The following is a 21,050-nucleotide window of genomic DNA, read 5'->3' on the forward strand; positions in this document are numbered from 1 at the left end:
AAAAGAAACAATTAATATTGTTATAACATTTAAAAAGAAACAATATATATTGTTATAACAATTAAATCAGAAACAATATATACTGTTATAACAATTAAAAAGAAACAATATATATTGTTATAACAATTAAAAAGAAACAATATATATTGTTATAACAATTAAAAAGAAACAATATATATTGTTATAACAATTAAAAAGAAACAATATATATTGTTATAACAGTTAAAAAGAAACAATATATATTGTTAAAACAATTAAAAAGAAACAATATATATTGTGATAACAATTAAAAAGAAACAATATATATTGTTATAACAATTAAAAAGAAACAATATATATTGTTATAACAATTAAAAAAGAAACAATATATATTGTTATAACAATTAAAAAGAAACAATATATATTGTTATAACAATTAAAAAGAAACAATATATATTGTTATAACAATTAAAAAGAAACAATATATATTGTTATAACAATTAAAAAAGAAACAATATATATTGTTATAACAATTAAAAAGAAACAATATATATTGTTATAACAATTAAAAAGAAACAATATATATTGTTATAACAATTAAAAAGAAACAATATATATTGTTATAACAATTAAAAAGAAACAATATATATTGTTATAACAGTTAAAAAGAAACAATATATATTGTTAAAACAATTAAAAAGAAACAATATATATTGTGATAACAATTAAAAAGAAACAATATATATTGTTATAACAATTAAAAAGAAACAATATATATTGTTATAACAATTAAAAAGAAACAATATATATTGTTATAACAATTAAAAAGAAACAATATATATTGTTATAACAATTAAAAAGAAACAATATATATTGTTATAACAATTAAAAAGAAACAATATATATTGTCATAACAATTAAAAAAGAAACAATACGAATGCGACAACCGTCAAATCAACTGAACAACAAACGTAAACAAAACTCTTCTGTCTACACGACTCAACACAAACAATTCTGTCGGCACGACCTGACACGCTACCAAACATTCCCGTCGACGTGGCCTGGTACGATCCCAAAAAATTCCACGACCTGACACAGTCCAAACAGCTCCGCCGACGTGACCTAGCACGTTGACGAACAATTCCATCGACATAACCCCCACGGTCCCGAACCATTTCGTCGACACGGCTCGGCACAGTACCAAACAATTCCGTCGACATGACCCGGCACGATCCCGAACAATTTCGTAGACACAAGCCGGCACGATCCTGAACAACTCCTAGCACGGTGCCAAACAATTTTGTCGACACAACCTGGCACGGTCCCTAACAGCTCTGTCGACACGACCGATCATAGTGCCAAACAATTCCGTCGACATGATTCGGCATGGTACCGGACAATTTTGTCAACATGACCTAGCGTGTTGCCGAACAATTCTGTCGACACGATTTGGCACAGTCCAGAACAATTCTGAAGACATAATCCGACACGATTTTGAACAATTCCGTTCCGTTGACCCACACTCTCATTCACAAAGAAGGCGTGTATGGTCTCATCTTGGCTTTGACAAAATAAAAATAAAAATAAATAAATAAATAAATAAAAATAAAGAAAAAAAACGTAAAGAAAAAAAAACGTAAAGAGAAGAAATACAAGAAACTATATCATTATGTATATAGATTAAGGGATTTCTTTCGAGTGTATTTCAGACGACAAGGAGTTGTATGACTTGGTATTTGTCTTTTCCCGTCCCCATAAGACTTGAAATAGTTTTGCTCGGCAGTTTTTTACTAGTTCATCTTTGACCGACGAGATGGATTTATAATAATTTATTTGAAAATAAATACATATGGGTCTTTATTATAAGGTGTTGGGATCTTTTATAAATCATTCAACCCACATTTTCGATTTTCGATTGAGTTATTAAACGCTAGTCTAGCCACATCGATCTGCTATGACACAATGAGCTGTTCGTGGATGACATTTTAATAACAATTACTACAAAAAATACTAATAAAAAATCTCCTACTCAATAAATACATAAAATTATTTTACCAAAATCAGTTCAATAATGATTACAAAATAGACGAACACTTTTTTTTAGAAATATTATAAATATCGATCCAAATAAAAAAAGTTAATTATATATTATTATAGCAAATTTAAAACCCCCCACCTTATCATCAACATCAATTCTTTCGCTTTAACCAGAGTTTCGGAGTAGGAAAACATAGTATATTAGTTTAGATATTTCTTGAAAAACTATGTTCCTGAAAATGAGAAAAAATTATATACGTAGGCTTCACCACCACATACCTGTTAACATGTATTACCATGCACCTCAACATGTAAAAGCTAATCATTTATATCCCGCTTTGAATATATAAAAAACTATATATAGATAACAAAGTTGACAAAGTAGAATATTAGGCATAAAATCAGAAAGTTTTACGAAACCAGACGGTGATTACAGATAATAGTCACCAATGTATTTAAGGCAAAGAAAATAATAATCAGAAAAATTGTATTCTAATTCTTAATAATTCTTTAAAATATGCGTAATCAAATAGTTGGGATAATATTTTTAGGAAAATATAATTAGATGTCTTTAAAAATAGTTTATTTTGCAAAAATGAATTATCGAATAGCAGGTGTCATTTTTTTTAACATATGATGAAATGCCTTTGTTTTAGATTTGAAATAATTTATTTTACAAATATAAGTACTTACATGGGTGTTTTGATTCTATTGTACTTCTACAGTTTATGGACCGTACTAAAATAATAACGTTTTATTTAGAAAGCCATTTTTAGCATGAGGGCGAGGATTATGTTAACTTTCTTCTAACAATTTAATAAATCTATCTATATATTTATAAAAGTAAAAAAATGTGTGTGTGTGTGTGTGTGTGTGTCTGTGTACATTCCTCTACCAAATAACTCTGTCAATTGTCTAGAGACTCGAAATTTGACATAAGAGGGTTGAGATTTGGGAAAATCTTTTTAATCAGGTTTCGGCCAAGAATATTTGTCTGTCTAGGGGACAAAGTTCAACGATTTGCATAGTAAAACTCTACCAAACTCCTCCACTAATTTTAGGTCTAAACACTTGGAATTTTAAATGTAGGTTACTTGGACATGGATCAACTTTTTTAATTCGATTTTAGCATAGAAAAATAAATGTTAAGGGGCCAAAATTGGGATCAAATTAAAATAAGATTTGACCTCTGCGGTCTCTACCAAATTACTCAGCCAATTTTTGATCTAAACATTTGAAATTTGAACTAGGTGCGTTGAATGTGACAGTGATTGGCATATTACAGCACTCCACAATGGGCAAGCACCCTGGACTCAGTCCAAACCCGCCAACGAGTATGGCGGGGAGTAAGACCCAGATCAGACAACAATCGTGACTTCCCAATGCACCGAAGTGTGCGGTGGCAACCTCACTGGAAGGTTCTGCTCCAAGATCAGTTTTGTTAAGGTCTATCCCAAAGGTCAACGGAATAAGAACATAAAAGCCTATGTCATTATAGACGATCAAATCAATAAGTCGCTGGCCCGATCTGACTTTTTTGACACATTCAGCGATCAAAGTCCTTGCTATGCCTATCGTCTAAAAACCTGTGCCGGAGTGACCGAAGCAACCGGAAGAAGAGCGAATGGGTACGAAATAGATCCATGGACGGACAAGTCTGTCTCGGCTCCCCACTCCAACAATAGGTCAGAGATCCCTACACCTGAGATAGCTCGCCATCATCCTAATCTTAAATCGTTAGCTGACCAGATTCCAGAGCTCGAACCAAAAGCTCAGATCATGCTGCTCCTCGGACGTGATATTACAAGATTCGAAGACAGATCAACGGGCCTCACAATGCCCCCTACGCGCAGAGACTTTATCTGGGGTGGGTGATAATAGGCAACGTCTGTCTCGGAGGAGTTCAGGAACCTCTACATGTAGATACATTCTACACTATCGCCTTTGAAAAGGGAAGGGTCACAACCTTTTAACCATGCCTCAACACCCTGCTGGTGAAAGAAAAACATACCAACAGTCAAAATCACTTTCGCCCTGAATACACTACAGATAACCTCGGCCTCACGATATTCCAACAAACGAAAGAGGATAACCGTCCAGCGCCTTCGATCGAAGACATTAACTTCACCGAAATTATGAGACAAGGTGTAAGAAAAGCTCCATTGCCATTCAAATCACCCAGACGCCAGAAGCTCAGGCAGTCAACAGGCTGACATTTCTTAGACGCACACTGCAGAGAAAACCAGAGATGCGAGAACACTTTTTTATGCGTTTATGGGGAAATTGTTGTAGCCCCTTCTCTTAAAGTAGGTGAAGAACGATGGTATTTACCTTCGGCATCTATCATCCCAAAAAACCAGGAGAGATCCGGATAGTATTCGATTCAAGTGCTCAGTACAACGGAGTATCATTGAATGACATCCTACTAAGTGGTCCCGACCTCAACAACCCCCTCATTGGGGTTCTCATCAGATTTCGCAGAGAGTTAGTAGCAGTGACTGCCGATATAGAGCAAATGTTCTACTGCTTCCTCGTCGAAACCGAACATAGGAATTTCTTGAGGTTCCTATGGTTTGAAAATAATGACCCCCAACAAGGATATCATCGAATACCGGATCAGTCCATGTTTTTGGGAACAGTCCTTCTCCTTCTCCTTCAGTGGCGATTTACTATCTTCGACGAGCAGTGGAAAGCGGACCCCGGCTATGATTCAAAGATCGAACACTTCGTCAACCGTGACTTCTAAGTCGATGACTGTTTGAAATCTTTACCCAGCTCTGATGATATTATATCTCTAATTCAGAAAACCCAAAACTTGCTTGCCGCCTCTAACTTAAAGCTGCACAAGATCGCCTCAAATACGAATGAAGTGATCTCCGCCTTTCCTTCTCAAGATCTCTCAAGTGACCTTCAGGAATTAGACTTAAGCAAAGATGTTCCTCCCACTCAACGCAGTTTTGGCTTCAATTTGGATATCAAATTCGATACCTTTGTCAGTTGGTTTGCTGTAACGAGTTTTTCTACATGTCGTTCCAGTACAATATATATATATATATATATATATGTGTGTGTGTGTGTGTGTGTGTGTGTGTGTGTGTTCGTCAGTCGGAGTCGATTATGACCATAGACAACTAGTTGTGTGTCCGCAGGTGGCTGATCAGTCCAATCCGGGCGCGGAAGCCCCTGCCACATGTTGGACACCAGTGGCTGAAGACGGCCACTTCAGCATCTCAGGCTTTTCGCGCTTCTTTTTTGCAGATTCAGTTCGTCTTGCCTCCGCGAGCAGAGAGCCCTCATGTATCAAGTGGCGCTAGGTTGGCCTGTCGGAAGCACTGCTTTCCCATGAGTTCACGTCAATGTTGAAGTCTTTCATATATATTCATATATCTTTGAACCGTTTGCGCTGTCCACCAGCTCTTCTCATTCTACACCGGAGTTCACCATAGAGCAGTTGTTTTGGTATGCACGAGTCTGTCATCCGATACACGTGGCCTACTCAGGGGTTTGCGCTTTGCGGATCGTAGTGATAACGCTTGGGAGCTTGGACCTCTCGGAACAGTGTCTGGGATCTTGTCTTGCCAGCGAATGTTCAAGATGTTCCGAAGACATCGAAGATGGAAGTGGTTTAGTTGTTTTTCGTGACGTCTGTAGAGGACCCACGTTTCACAACCATATAGAAGAGATGTCAGGACCACTGCTTTGTACACTTTGACGTTTGTGTACTGCTGAATTCCTCTTCGTTCCCAGACTGTTTTCCTTTGTCTGCCAGAGGAGCAGCTGGCCTTGGCAATGCGGTTGGTGATTTCGATGTCGATGTTGGCAGCATGAGAGAGTGTACTGCCAAGGTAAGTGAAATGGTCTACTGCTTTCAAGCTCTGACCATTTACTTGGATGTTCGGTTCCTGGTACGTGTTGCCAGGATCAGGCTGGTGCATGACTTCTGTCTTGCTCATACTTATTGTAAGACCGAAGTTCTCACATGCTGAAGAAAATTTGTCCACTTCCAGTTGCATTTCATGCTCTTTGGTGGCATTGAGAGCACAGTCGTTAGCAAAAATGAGGTCTCTGATTACTGTTTCTTTGACTTTACTGACAGCTTGTAGACGGCGGAGATTGAAGAGCTTCCTATCACACACACACACACACACACACACACACACACACACACACACACACACACACACACACACACACATATATATGTATGCATATCGTGTATTAAAACTTTAATTCGAGCTATTATATATAATACTGTTCCCTTTTCCTCCAGTTGTTCTTAAAATACTAAAACCTAGTTTATCTGAACACGGTTTTGATAAATTCCCTTAAATTCTGTCTTTTACCAAACATACAATGACGGATGCTTTACAAAGTACATTGGCACAATGTAATAAGTCTCCAGACGCACCCCTCCACCGTACTGTATACCGATACTCCATGGCTGACTGGGATAGCTTCCGTACATTTATATCTGATCTACCTCTGCATTCCAAAGTACATTAGAACAAAAACAAAACAACAATTACATAGCATCAGCAATTATTTAAACCTCATAGCGCTTAGATGAAAGACAACAACTACAACAGCAGCAACAACAACAACAACAACAACAACAACAACAATTACAACAACAACAACAACAACAATAGCAAAGTACAACTAATGAGGGTTGGGGCTCAATAATATAAAAATCAACAGCACATGGCTGATTATCCAAGTCATGCAAAATAATACGCCCAACTATATTATATATAAAAAATAATTTTATAAAATCAACACTAGGTTCTCTACAGTGCAATGTAGACTATAATGTATTGTGAACTGTTACTAGAAGGAGGCATGTGAACTTTTCTCCCGGTGCACCGCGATGGGTCCCCAACTAAAGCAGGTAACCAATCGATTTGATTAAAAAATGGTTGATTTCACAGTCAAGGTCTTCACTGCGTTTAACGTCTGTTATGTACAAAACGGTTTAAATGCACAAGTTTTTTTGGATTTGGAAGAAAAATGAAAAAAAAAATGAATAAAAGATTTGTTAATAAAATAAAACGTAATGTTTTCCATTTATATATGCTCTGTTGTCAAATATTAACAAACATCGAGCTTTCATTTTAAATAGTTTGGATTATCTATTAAAATATATGAACAAACATATATTCTTACACACGCACACAAATATAAGAACAAACTTAAATATTTTCAAGAGAGAGCTTGAATACCTATTAGACACGTCCCTCGGGTGTCTAAGTTCCCTCTATACAAAGATTTTCCAAGATGACATGAGGATTAAAATATTTATCGCAGTCCGAATAAGACCCCTTCGGTATGGTTACATCATCCCAGTTTATACAAGAAATAGTCCATCTTTGTCATGATTTTGCCTATAATAACATCACTCGGTTGGATTCTACACCAGACTAGATGAATTCTTGTCCTGGAATCCGGTAAGTCCAAAAGGTTACAACAAAGATATACTATAACGTAGTTAACTGGCCAAGAATTAAAAGCAAAATTTATGTTCTAAACTTCGTTACTACATTTTAAAGTAAAGAAAAAATTATGGAAGCCTTGAATATCTATGCATCTCATATAGTGATCAAGTGTTGTCAAAATTGAAGTAAATTGAGGCAAGAGAAATGGTAACAATATAGAATGGATTATTTATTTATTTTACAAAGAAATCACTACTGATCAAGACCCAAAGCCACTGAAGGATCGGGGGCAATGGATATAAGCTGGTAGTGTAGTAATCGTTAATAGTGTAGATTGGATGGAATTTGGATTATTTAAGGAGATTGCTAATCAAGAACTTGTTTACATTGGGCTTGAAGGCTGCCATATTGTAGTTGGCCGGGAAGCAGGACAATAGAACAGTGTTTCACATGCGGGCAGTTATATTAAATAAGCTTTGCCCATGAAAGCTGCGTTTAGATTTAGGCACAACTACAGAGTAAGGGAAATTGTTAATAGTGGCTGTAGTTAGTCGAGTATATTTGTGAAAGTTTGGCGGGGAAAGATCATAGATTGGAGCTGGTGCGTTTGTCATAAAGACCCGCGTGAAAAAGGTTGCAAAGAAGAGAAAAAGGTATCAACTACTAGGCTTAGAAGCCGGTTTTAGAAGTCTATCAAGGCAGTATTAAATTCGTATTCGCATTGGAAGTTGTTTAGGATTCAGTACAGAAAATAATTTAAAAGTATTCAGTTAAAAACTGTAATGTGATGTAATAGAGCTGACGTTTAAAATTAGTTAAGATTTATAACTCGGTACAACAGTTTCTTCAACTAGTTAAATTAATAGATAACAAATTTGTGACAACTTACATGAGCGACATGGTTCGACAGCGTTCGGGTTGAGACATCGTTTCTTTGTGTTCTGCTTGTCGCGTCTACGGCAAATTTTATACAACCGGTTTCGATGTAAAACTGGTCAAGCAGGAAACTCCATTTCCAAAAATTTATGAGTATTCATCACTATGTCGTCAGGGCATTCTAATCTGATCTTGACACGCTCGATGGAATAATAGTAACATGCCCTTCAGCACGTTCGTTTCAATTACATTTTCATGCACATTTGATTCACTTTCAAAGTTTATTTTAATCTCTAGTTTTTAAATTTTAGATTTCACGCATCCGCTCCTACCAGGCACGGTTATTAACTTCTTGACAAAAACTGCACTAAATATTGATATTAGTGTTTTTCTTTTACCCTTTACAAAACTTAATCATATTTTGCAAAGTCAAAACCAAAACAATTCTCCACATAAACCTGAAACATAAAATATTTTAAAAACACAACCGGATTTGACATTAAATTAACTGAAAAGATTGGCATATCGTAATCAAAACAACAAAACAAAACACATGAATGAATATTTTAAAATATAAAACACCCGAAGCATAAAATATATTAACAAAATGGCCGACTTCATCATTATAAATTACTTGAAAAGAGTTAACATATCATAAAAAAAAACACCAATTGCTTTTGACTTTTTGATTGGTCGAGAGATCATCACAGGGAAATACTGACTTGTCCGATCGTGACTATCTCTGCAAATGTATAACTTGCTCACACTCAGCCACGCGCAGGCGCGCACACATGCGTATGTGCGGGTGCGTGTGCGCATGTGTGTGTGTGTGTGTGTGGATATATGCATGCTGGTATAATATTGTACATGCGTCCGCGTACTCTTCTCACTTCTTTGGGAAAAACAGGAACCATCGGTTCACAGACGGATCTGTACTCCACGTCTGTGCGGGGTGAAAGAAAGACGGGGTTACCTACTTGGCAAGTCATTGATATACTGAATATATATATATATATATATATATATATATATATATATATATATATATATATCTTTATATTCATATATATATTCATATATATATATATATATATATATATATATATATATACATATATGTGTGTGTGTGTGTGGTCCTGGATATGACCTTAAACGATATCCGATGGTAAGGTCCCAGCTTGCGGGATTTGAGGAGTGTGGAACCACCCCTTAATTACCATTGCTCCTAGATCCACTCTGACCCGGAGTGATAGTACCTGTTAGGGTCCCAACTATGGGTGAAATAGAAACTGACTTGAAAAGAAAACATATTCTATTAAAAACTTTTTCTTCAAAATCACTGGATTCTGCATTAAATGCCCTTAAAAGGGTTGATATGCCGTAAAACAAAACCAACCAACCAACCAACCAACCAACCATATATATATATATATATATATATATATATATATATATATATATATATATATATATATATATAATGAGAATAATGGAAATTGTTTTCCGGCAAAATAGAGAAATAAAAATGAACAAACCGTGTCATGTGTTCATCAATATTTCGTCTTTATTTATCTATATAAAAAGTGAAATTGTCTGTGTGTCTGTCTATGTGTGTACATTTCCTACCAAACTACTATATCAATTTTCAGTCTACAGATTCGAGATTTGACATAAGGGGTATTGAGATTTGGGAACATCTTTTTAATCGGTTTTTGGACCGAAATTTGGATGTCAAGGGGTCAAAGTTACACGATTTGACCTTTGATAAGTTTACCAAACTCCTCCGCTAATTTTGGGTATAAACATTTACAAATTTAGATGTAGATTACTTGGACATGAATCAAACTTTTTAATTTGATTTGTGCCCCAAACAATAATGTAACAATTGGGATCAAAGTTAAAAAAAATTGACCTCTGCGGTCTTTACCAATTACTCAGCCAATTTTTATTCATGCAGATTTCTTACCTATTCTTATAGAGCCAATTCTCTATGATTATAATACTGTACTCAATATGTACCAATGATTTCAAATATTAAAGATGACTTGGATGCCATCAGCTAGAATCAAAACCAAAACATTTAGCCCTCTAGCCTTAATCGTTACGCTTGAACTATGGATAGATAGATAAGAAAACGGTAAAAATGAAGTAGCATTACACTATTACTGTATATTTACGCATATGCAGAAGTAACAAGGTTAGTCGACTTACTTCTTCCAAGTTCAATTTTTCTTTTCAATTTTGGTCCCTTAATAGCTTGTTTTACCGACTAAAAACCAAACCAAATTTGTTCCACGGGCCCAACCTCTCCATATATCAAGTTTCATGTCTGTAGACTAAAGATTGAAAGAGAAGTTTGGTACAGGCCGTTTCACACACAATCGGACAAGATCACACACACACACACACACACACACACACACACACACACACACACACACACACACACACACACACACACACACAGCGATAAAAACGGGACATAACTATAAAGAAAGAAAGTCAAGAGTTATCGCTCTTTGCTTTTAGTTACGACCCTTGACGACTGGAGAGTTCGAGAGACCAGAGAGAGACTAGCAAGATCGCAACACGCCAGACACGGAATATTACGTCATGTAAATAATTTAATGTTTCTGTATACTTTTATTATTATATCTAGCGACCCTGACGTTACATTTTTTCGAACACAACAAAGTTGTCGATGAGGATAAGACGAGATTTAATACTAGGACTCAAAAACAAGAAACACACGTGGTGACAGTTTCTGAAAAAAAAACTTTTTCGGAGAATTCTTTTGTGCACAAAACCCCCCAAACTTTTCCACAATATTTTTTCTGAAAACTCGAAAAAAAAGTCTTTTTCCACAATATTTTTGGGAACATATGAAAAAAAAAAAAATGTGCACAAACGAAAAAAAAACAAAAAAACAACTGAATTATTTACGTCATAGATCCAAATTTACTGAATAAAATATTGCGAAATCAACAAGCAGAATTTTTTAAGGCTCCAAACAGTTCAATTAAAATTTCACATGCAATCATTAGAAATACCAAAATCAATTTTCTTGACACCATAGCAAACACAATAATGGATTTTCGTTAAATCCGGATTTAAAACAAATATTCACTACTTGGTAAGGGCGATGGAAGGATTCTTTTCAACACGAGTTCACATCCATAGACGACACACGCTGGACACAAAAGAACATAAAAGATATGAAGATATACAAACGTCAGACAATTTTGTCAAATATGCTGGAATTGTTAATCTACAATGCGAAAGTTTTCGGCTGAAATCGCTGACAGAGGATCAATTTAACTGCCTCATTTTTACCTGAGGGTTACAATCTCCAAAAGATGCGGATATACGTACACGTCTACTGTCTATGATCGAAAAAGACAAAGAAATGACAGTGTAAAGCTACATCGAATTCAATTTGTGCCACTTTTAACGTAAGTTTAAACATTTGAAGCTTGGATGAAATATATACTTGTTTGGTTTCGATTTTATTGATAACGCGATTTTCTCAGTATTTCACTATATTCAATTTTTAATTCTTTCAATATTAATGCTGCAGTTGATGCTGAAATACATTTTAAGAAATATTTAAGACAAAGTTCAGCAATGTTTTTCAAGAGGATCTTGGGTGTTGTTCTAAATGTTAAAGCGACTTTAAAACTGAATGCAGATGCAAAACCAGTCTTCAGACCAAAGCGTCTGGTACCATATGCAGCTTTAGCCACAGAAGAAAAATGTGACAACCACCCATGATGATTAAATTTTATATTAATAACGGTCATAATAAAGGAAAGTTGTAAGCTGTATTATGCGAACAATCCAGGGCAATTGTCGATTGCCTTTCTGACTCTATTTGTTTTGTCGATAACACAACCAAACCGAGGAAAAGTAGCTTCAGTTAGCGGATTTGGAATTGATAATAATATGTTAATAATAACATTGTTTTGCTAAGAAAACAATCGATTTAGAGAGAATTGTATTGAAAGTTGTTTGTGCTACGACTGGGAGCAGTATCTGCCCCTGAAGTCATTACCCAAAGACGACCGGGCTGTGAGAACAGCTCGATGGAAATTTACTTTGATAAGCGATGCACGGTTGGCACTGGGCAAATCATAAAAGAAGCGAATATTTCGAAACAAACCTCGATTAGCTTGTTTGGACTTGGGAGTTCCATTCCTTCACCCATCTCTTCACTATATAAACTTATGCACGAGCGGTTTTAGACAGTTGAGTTGAGTGCAGTTGATAGTTAAGTAGAGAGGATTCAGTTGAGAAGACAGCTGACAGGAAGTTGAGCTTGACACCATCGCTGTTTGTCCCCCAACATATCCGTAACTGCAGACTGTTGATGACAACACAAAAAGAAATCAAAGAAAAGGGGACGAATTCACTTGATTATATCTGTCATTATCCCACCACTATTAAGATTTATGATATACGAAAATTGAATTCGGAATTATGGGTGACTGTTTCTCCAGGTGAAAGCGTTGTCGGTTGCAGATGATGTGATATGTATTGAACTGTTGAGTCTGAAGTGATTTAATTTTAACTGCCTATACAATTACCTTTGTACGGTGGTCTTATGTTAGAACTAAGCGCTATCGTAGTTATATAGTTACTGTTAATATACTTTTTATAAAAAAAGCAAACCAACGATTGGAGTTTTTTTAACGTCTTTCTTCTGCGAGGGTGTTAAAATTGCTACCGGACTGGAGGTCAACTTAAGTTGTTTTTCTAGGGGACATCTATCGATTGACCAGTGCCTAACTCAGCACCGGGAAAGAGCTGTGGCCTGCGGATCGACAAAAACAATCATAACTATCTCCTTTGATGACGGTATTTTCTTATTAAAACAGAATAACCTGATATCATGTCCTCATGTAGACGATCAGGATCAAATTGTCATGTTGCGGGAGTTGTTCTGGATGACCAGGATTGCTGTTGAACGTTTTTGGGCGTTCCGAAATGTAAAAGGCTTAAAACTAACTCATATACCGGCTTATCTCCGGTTAGCTATATAACGTTTGGTTATAAAAAGAATTAGATTACCTACAACAAGAATTAATCGAACCTACAAATTACTCATCATATGCAGCATTTATTTTCATTGTGAAGTAAGGTAATGGCGAAATACACATCAGTATCCACCACTTGGACCTGAAAATATGTTCCAAAAACTCAACGGTGTAACTTATTTTGCAAAACTGAACCTCGCAGATGCATATCTACAAATGGAAATTGATGAAGATTCCCAAATTCTTCTCACTATTAACACCCACAAGGGATTATTTCAATTTGATCATCTTCCATTTGGGTTCAAGTCAGCTCCAGCTATTTTCCAACACACTATGGATGCAATGTTCAAGAAATTAGCAGGAGTTTCCGCCTACATTGATGATATTATTGTGACAGTCATATACCAAGAAGAACTACTGCATTTTCTTACTTCCGTACTGGATTGAATTCAACAATATGGATTTTACTTAAGACAAGACAAATGCAAATTCTTTAAAACTTCTGTGAAATACCTTCGTTTCATATTTGACAAAAATGGTCGAAAACCAGATCCGTATAATATTCAGACAATAAAACACATGCCAGCCTCAAAGGATGTCGCCAGACTACGATGCTTTCTGGGCCTTGTACATCATTGTGGTTCCTTTTTAGCCGAACTGTACAAGTTCTAGGGACCTCTGAACAATCTTTTACAAAATGACACCAAAGATACCAAATGGAACTGCTCAACCACACGCAAAGAATCATTTTAGAAAATCAATATACTTCTTAGTTATTGCTGACACACTACAATCCATCAATAGACATTACTGTTGTAACGGATGCTTCAGACTACGAAGTCGGAGCAGTAATATCACATATTTTTTCTCGATGGAAGCGAAAAAGTCATTGCACATGCATCAAAGTCGTTGACACCTACTGAACGAAAGTATAGCCAAATTGAGAAAGAAGCCCTACCATTTATCTACGCTGTAAAGAAATTTCACAAAATGTTATATGGCCGGCATTTTACTTTGATCACAGACCACAAACTCTTAAGAGTTATTTTTGGTTACAGAAAAGGAATTCCAGTTTACACAGCAAACCGCTTACAAAGGTGAGAAACTATGTTTTTAGATTACGACTTTTCTATAAAGTACCAACCAGGCAGCAAAATTAGGCAGACAGATGCGTTTCCAGACTCATCTCTTCTCATCAAAAAAGAAGTTGTCTCTGCGGTTGTTTCTACAGTGAAATCGCTAATTCTCACTCCAGAGATGATCCAGGAGGCTACGACCGCAGATCCATTATTACAGAAAATTCGACATTTTCATTTCACAAGCTGTCCAAAAACATACACCATACACAACCATTTTTTTCAGAGATCTTCATCCAAGATCAACGGAACACTTCTTTTGATAAACGTATTGTTGTCCCATCCAAACTCTAAGGCAGTGTTTAAAAAAAATTCTACTTTAGACATCAGAGAATTAATCGGATGAAAGCCTTGACACGTGACTATATGTGTATTGGTCAAACATGAACAGGCAGTTAGAGGAACTTGTAAAAAGTTGTGGCAAATGTCGATTGGTTGCGAAGTCTCTTCGGAAAACAACATTGCATATTTGTCCTACCCCAGAAATCCCTTGGTCACGATTACACTTGAGCTTTATAGGATCAATTAATGTACAACATTACTTAATATTGGGTGATGCTTCCAGATAAACCATACTACCTCAAATGAAATTGTACAGAAACTATAAGAATTTTTCAGCAATTAGGGCGTTTCTGAAATCGTAGTTTCTGATAATGGTACTCCGATTTCTGTAAACAAAACAAGTATTCAACATCTCAGATCTCCACCTTTCTATCCACAATCAAACACCCAAGTCAAATGTTTTGTCGACACGTTTAAGAGAACACTCTTGAAGTTTAAAAGGGGAATAACTACATGAAGGATCATAGAAATATTTGTAAGTAGCTACAGAGCTACCTCCAATCGTTGTCTGGTCGTAAGATACGCTTCCATATGAGATTTGGTTGCAATGAGCTTCGAATTCAAAGGCAATCGAAAAAAAAAAAAAATAAGATATAAAAATGGCATAGAGGTGAGTCCAACTAGTTAATCCGTTAAAATAGGAATTGTGAATGTATTCATATATGTATAAGAAATGTATTTCGTCGTCTGAAGAGTAGCTATTTTGGAATATTTTTAAATGATATTTTTTATTGCATTTTAACCCCAAACAAGGCACAGTGCCACTTTCAGGTATGGGACTACTATTTGGGACACAATTGCAGAGATAGCGTGTAGGAAGTTAAGCAGCTAGATGTCTGTTTGCATTACACTTGAACGTCTGCACACAAGTAAAGTCGGGGAACAGGAATCCGGAAGGAATTTCAAATTCTAATAGTTCTGGACAAGAAACATTTAGAGTAGTAGGCTTTCTGGTATCTGAGGATCTCTATTGCATAGGGGTGTGATTTTGATGCGTGTCGGGGTTTTTAGGGGTTATTACGTCGAGGAAGTACAAGAGTTTTTAGTTTGTCGGAGCATCTACCATTGTTACGTTGTGTGTGTATATGAATATGTTGCAAAACGACGTACATGTTGAATAGTTGGGTTTATATTTCATCTGTATATTTTATGTACGTGTAAATGCGTGTATGTATATACGTTGTATCATTTAGTTGATCGTCTAGTGTGTATATTTTAACATTTATGCAACAGTTCTAACAGGAAACGATTGACGTGGACGTATCGAAACAGCTGTAGACAAACAGTTCTTTTTAACAGCTGTAAATAACACAGCGCATACCTGAATTATATACGAACATTTATTTTCATGATTCCGACCGGCATCTTCAGAGATTACAACGTCTTCATATCTTGGCTGCCCGAGAAAACGCCGCTCCCTGCGTCATGGAGAGACCAACTCCCCCTTGTAGTCATCCGTTCTCTATGATGTTCAGCTAAGGACTGTCGTATCTGCACAAATCTACATATCATCATGTGTCTAAGACCCGAACCGCTGACGTAACATAAATCTGATTATTTGTTTATCCAAAAATGATGTTTTTCTGTATTTTCTAAAAATCAAATTTTTCTTGTAGTTGTTTATTATTTCAGCTGTCAATCTAATTTTCCTAATCTAATTGGTTATTTTTCTATCCATAATAATCAATCCACCGACCCGCCGTAGCTCGAATCAATTTTTATTATTATTATTATTATTATTATTATTATTATTATTATTATTATTATTATTATTATTATTATTATTAATAATAATAATAATAATAATAATAATAATAATGTTTTGACCCTTGACCCTGCCTGCCACATTTAACACAGATACGATGCTATGATCACAGCCAATGGGTCGCAACATAACACCATTGTGGTAGAACAGGAAGAGGGATGCAACATTTCGTTGATGAGAAAGATGCTTAACTCTAGCTGACAGTTCGGGTTTTATTAGGTTAGCGACTCTCTTTTGAACCTTTTCTAGGAGGAAGAGACTGGTAGCAGATGCACCAGCTCAAATATGACAACAATGCTTCATACATGCGCGAATGATAGCCTTGTAAAGGTACAGGATACTTTCAGGCGTAAATAACTTTCTAGCACGGTAGAAAGAAAGAGAGAGAGAGAGAGAGAGAGAGAGAGAGAGAGAGAGAGAGAGAGAGAGAGAGGTTCTTGGTCACTGCCGGCCTTTAAAGTGTTGTCATAGATGGTTGTGTCGTCTACATAAATGTCTACAAATGATCCAAGAACGTGATTTGGGTGATCATTAATGAAGATCAGGAAAAGAGTTAGACCCAGAATGAAATTTTGAGGCACTCCAGAGTTGATACTATGAGCTTCTGATTTCTACCCATCGACAACTACTCTTATAAACCTATCAGAGAGAAGAAATTTAATAACTGAGAGGAAAATTTCAGCTATTCCGTGGTTAGAAATCTTGTGAATTAGACCTTTATGCCATACCCTATCAAAAGCCTTTCATATGTAAAGAACAATTGCTCTAAGAGATTCACTAATCTTTTGTGATATTACAGTTAGCACATCAGCTGTGGATTTAGCAGAACGGAAACCATATTTTCATATCACCGAGTAGATTATAATAAAATAGGGTAATTGACCACTTCTCTATTACAGATTCTAGCAACTTGCCCATGACGCAGATTGGTCTGTACGGAGAGATAGCATATCTCTAGAATTTTTAAATACGGGCAGACTGATGAAGTTTTCCACGCTGTTAGAGAGAATTTCTCCTTAAGACAACGTTTAATCAGCTTTGTAAGTATGGGAGCTGGTTCTGGTTGAGGCTTTTGGAGCACCATAATTGGAATGCTGCCACAGCTAGTTGCTTTACTGGAATCAAGGCTTTTGATAAGTTTGGCAACAATTACGGAAAGTTCAAGATGTCGCATGTTTTAATAATTATTTTTTCGAGACATCTAGTATTTTCATTATTTTTCTGAAAAAGGCACAAGACTCTGATATTGTTTTTTTTGAGAAGAGATGAAATATTTCAAATTTTTATCATTTTTCTCTAGAAAGCCACAAGATATTACGTACTTTATTGTGTTTATATATATATATATATATATATATATATATATATATATATATATATATATATATATATGTGTGTGTGTGTGTGTGTGTGTGTTACGGTAAAAAAAACTTATAAAGCGCTTTAAATAAAGTCGGGAAGGCTCTAGGGGCCCCTTTCATCAATAAGCTCATCAGGAGTTAATCGTTGAATTTCTATCAAGTGTAAGACAAATGTCACGCAAGAACGAATACTTAAGTGGGGATTACTTATAAAAATATAACGAATGAATGAAATAGAAAAAAAATTATATATATATATATATATATATATATATATATATATATATATATATATATATATATATAATTAAATGAAGGGCGAATGGGATTATGAGTAAAAAATTTACGAGTAAATTATACATTGTAGAATATATACAATTGCATAAAATATATGTACAAAATGGGATATGTGGGGAAGTTAAAATTTAAGATATATCCCCAAATAAGTCCAAATTCAATTTACCAAATTTACACTTCTAACGATTACTATGATATTGTCCCTTTGACTACTGTACACTCTTTAACCCATATCTTCGAGTGGTCTCTGGGCCTTGGTAAGTGGTGATTCCTTTGTCCAAAGATTTTACGAATTCCTTCTGTCGACGTGAAAGGATAGAGACTGACTCCAGAACCTTCAGGTGATTTGAAGAGTCAGCCCGGTTTAAAATCCTAAACCAGTCCATTTTATATGCATTGGCACACGCTGGATTTTCAGCGAGGTGCTGACCAATAGCAGTTTCCAAGGTGAACGAGGGGTGACGAGGCTTACCTAGTCTGAAGCTTGCTGGAACATGTTGGTTCATTCTTGTCTGCAAATTTTAACAGCGCCGGTTTTCGGAGATGCTGAAAACGAATATCAGTTAAATTTGTTTTGATATGAAGAAATTACTAGGTGGCCAGAAGGTGGGTGCTCATTTTACGTTAAATTTATATAGGAAAGTGATCCCCCACTTTTGAAAAAAAAATTCTTCATATCATGAAAACTATTTATCTGCCCCAAATTTAAATGTGATATTCGTTTTCAGCACCACCGAAAACCCTTTAAAATGTTTTTTGAGGAGTTGGAAAGAAACTTGACATTGACCGATTTTTTTTGTTCGAGAAAATAAACACTTTTTTTTTTTGTAAAGTTTTTGTTTTTCAAGAAAAATTAAAAAAAAAGATTATCTTTGTTTTTTGGGTGTTATTTTTATTTTTTTTTATATTTTATTTCTCAAGGAAAAACCTGAAAACTAGAAAAATTGAAACAAAACTGGGTGGGATAGATTTTTTTTTCATATTAAATTGTTATTGTTGTTGTTTCCTCAGACCGTTGTTTTATTAATGGTGTGTGTGTGCGTAAATCGTATTCCGCGTTCGCTGGAGGTCTTTCTGTGTTGTTCGTTCAAACGCCCACAATGGCAATTGTAGGCCTAGACATGGCAAAAAAAATGTACCAGTCCGGATGATGTAAAGGTTCGGCATGTGGTAGTCTGACACCTCCAGGCATAGCCATCGCTTACCTTTCCTTGTTCACATGATGCACAAGTTTTCGTCCGTGCCAGTATTTTTTTTCTTGACAACAGTCGAGGACTCCAGTTGGTGTTTCCAGCTGCTCACGTAAGACTGTAAAATTCATGTTTTTCTGACGTTAAAGTACGAAATGGTATGCTTTTTTAAAACTAATTTCTTTTCTTTTCTCCCTTTTCCAAATTATCGTCTGCTGCTTTGAATTTTAAACTCGCGCGAACGCGCGTCGCGTTGAAAACCATCGCGCTATATTGTCATTGGTTCAGCTTTATGTTTCGTCAGACGGCTTAATTTTCTCGGCGACGCTCGGCTTACTCCAGCTGTTGACGTCATGTTCCGGAGAAAGCCGGGCGTGCGCTGAGTTAAGTCTGGATCACTCTCTGCATGAGTACAAACCTTTTTTTATTTGTTATTGTTGAGTTGCCGTTTTTTTCACTGTATTTAGTAGTTTTACGCCGATATAATTCATCATTCTGTTTATAATTGTTTATTTTTGAGAAAAAAAATTACAACCATTGAACTATAAGTGTTTTGTTTGCCATACTTATAGGTAAATGTGCGCTGAACAGATAGCATAATACTTAAAGTTAAATTCAAATTTTGATATATCTTTTAATTTAAACGCGAAAAAAATTGGGACGCTGAAAACGTACACAGTAAAACAATATGTTGTAAAATGCTCTTATGGTTGTCGACGGGTTAATGTAGATTTATTTGTAAGAAAATTGCGTTAAAATAACTTAAATGTAATACGGAAATGAACGATGGAAAAAGAAATGCAGAAAGTATTAATAATTTTTTTATTTAGATAATTTAAACGCGAAAAAAAAACAATTCGGAGACTGAAAACGTACACAGTAAAACAATACGTTGTCAACGGCTTAAAGTTGATTTATTTGTAAGAAAATTGTGACAGTATAGTTGTAATACAGAATAGTTGCAAAACATACCTACCCTTCCCATGTTAAATAATAATTTCTTAATAATAGCGTTAATATTTTAGAGCACACGTCAAATTCTGCAAAAGTAGCGATTTATGTTTATTTGTTTACGCTGTTATGGGCTTATGTTTATGTACGCATACTCAACCGGAAGTCGTAAACCGGATGTTGGGTTACAATACCTGTTACAAGGTCATTTGAGTTTTATTATATAGATTTAATATAAAATATATTTTTTTTACTGTATATGATATCACATACATCGCTATGGTATAATTATTACCATAAATCGGTATTTTTTTAGTTTACCGACCCCTCGGCATTCACCTTTGATTTGTCGACTTTTATAAGTTTTGGAGGACGCTGAAAGTGAACATTGCATTTATTTATTGCGCAAACGAGTAGTTATTCATATTTTAAGACATTTACTATCCAACGTAATCACTACAGTTTGGCAAGTAAGATGGCCGCCCGTGCATTTACTAAAAAACATCAAAAAGAGCCAAAACGAGCCCCCCCCCAAATGACCCCAGGCCTCCTTTCACTTTCGCATGATTGGACAACTAATTATTTTTATGATAAAAACAGACATTTATTTTCGTTTTTTGACACAAACCGATTTTTTTTCTTCTGGCCAAC

At 35.5% G+C, this 21,050-nt stretch overlaps 1 protein-coding gene across 1 annotated transcript in view; it reads right to left on the reverse strand.

The window, feature by feature from the left end:
* Positions 1-21,050, reverse strand: part of LOC145284094 (uncharacterized) — a 149,581-nt gene that overhangs the window by 55,004 nt on the left and 73,527 nt on the right. The window contains exon 15 of the mRNA XM_080133159.1: positions 8,338-8,402. Within this exon, the coding sequence (XP_079989285.1) occupies positions 8,338-8,402 (65 nt within the window). The remainder of the gene's footprint in view (positions 1-8,337; positions 8,403-21,050) is intronic.

The sequence above is a fragment of the Euprymna scolopes genome, chromosome 8, assembly GCF_053919585.1.
Source record: "Euprymna scolopes isolate OS-2025 chromosome 8, ASM5391958v1, whole genome shotgun sequence".
In the NCBI taxonomy this organism is placed as follows: Eukaryota; Metazoa; Mollusca; class Cephalopoda; order Sepiida; family Sepiolidae; genus Euprymna; species Euprymna scolopes.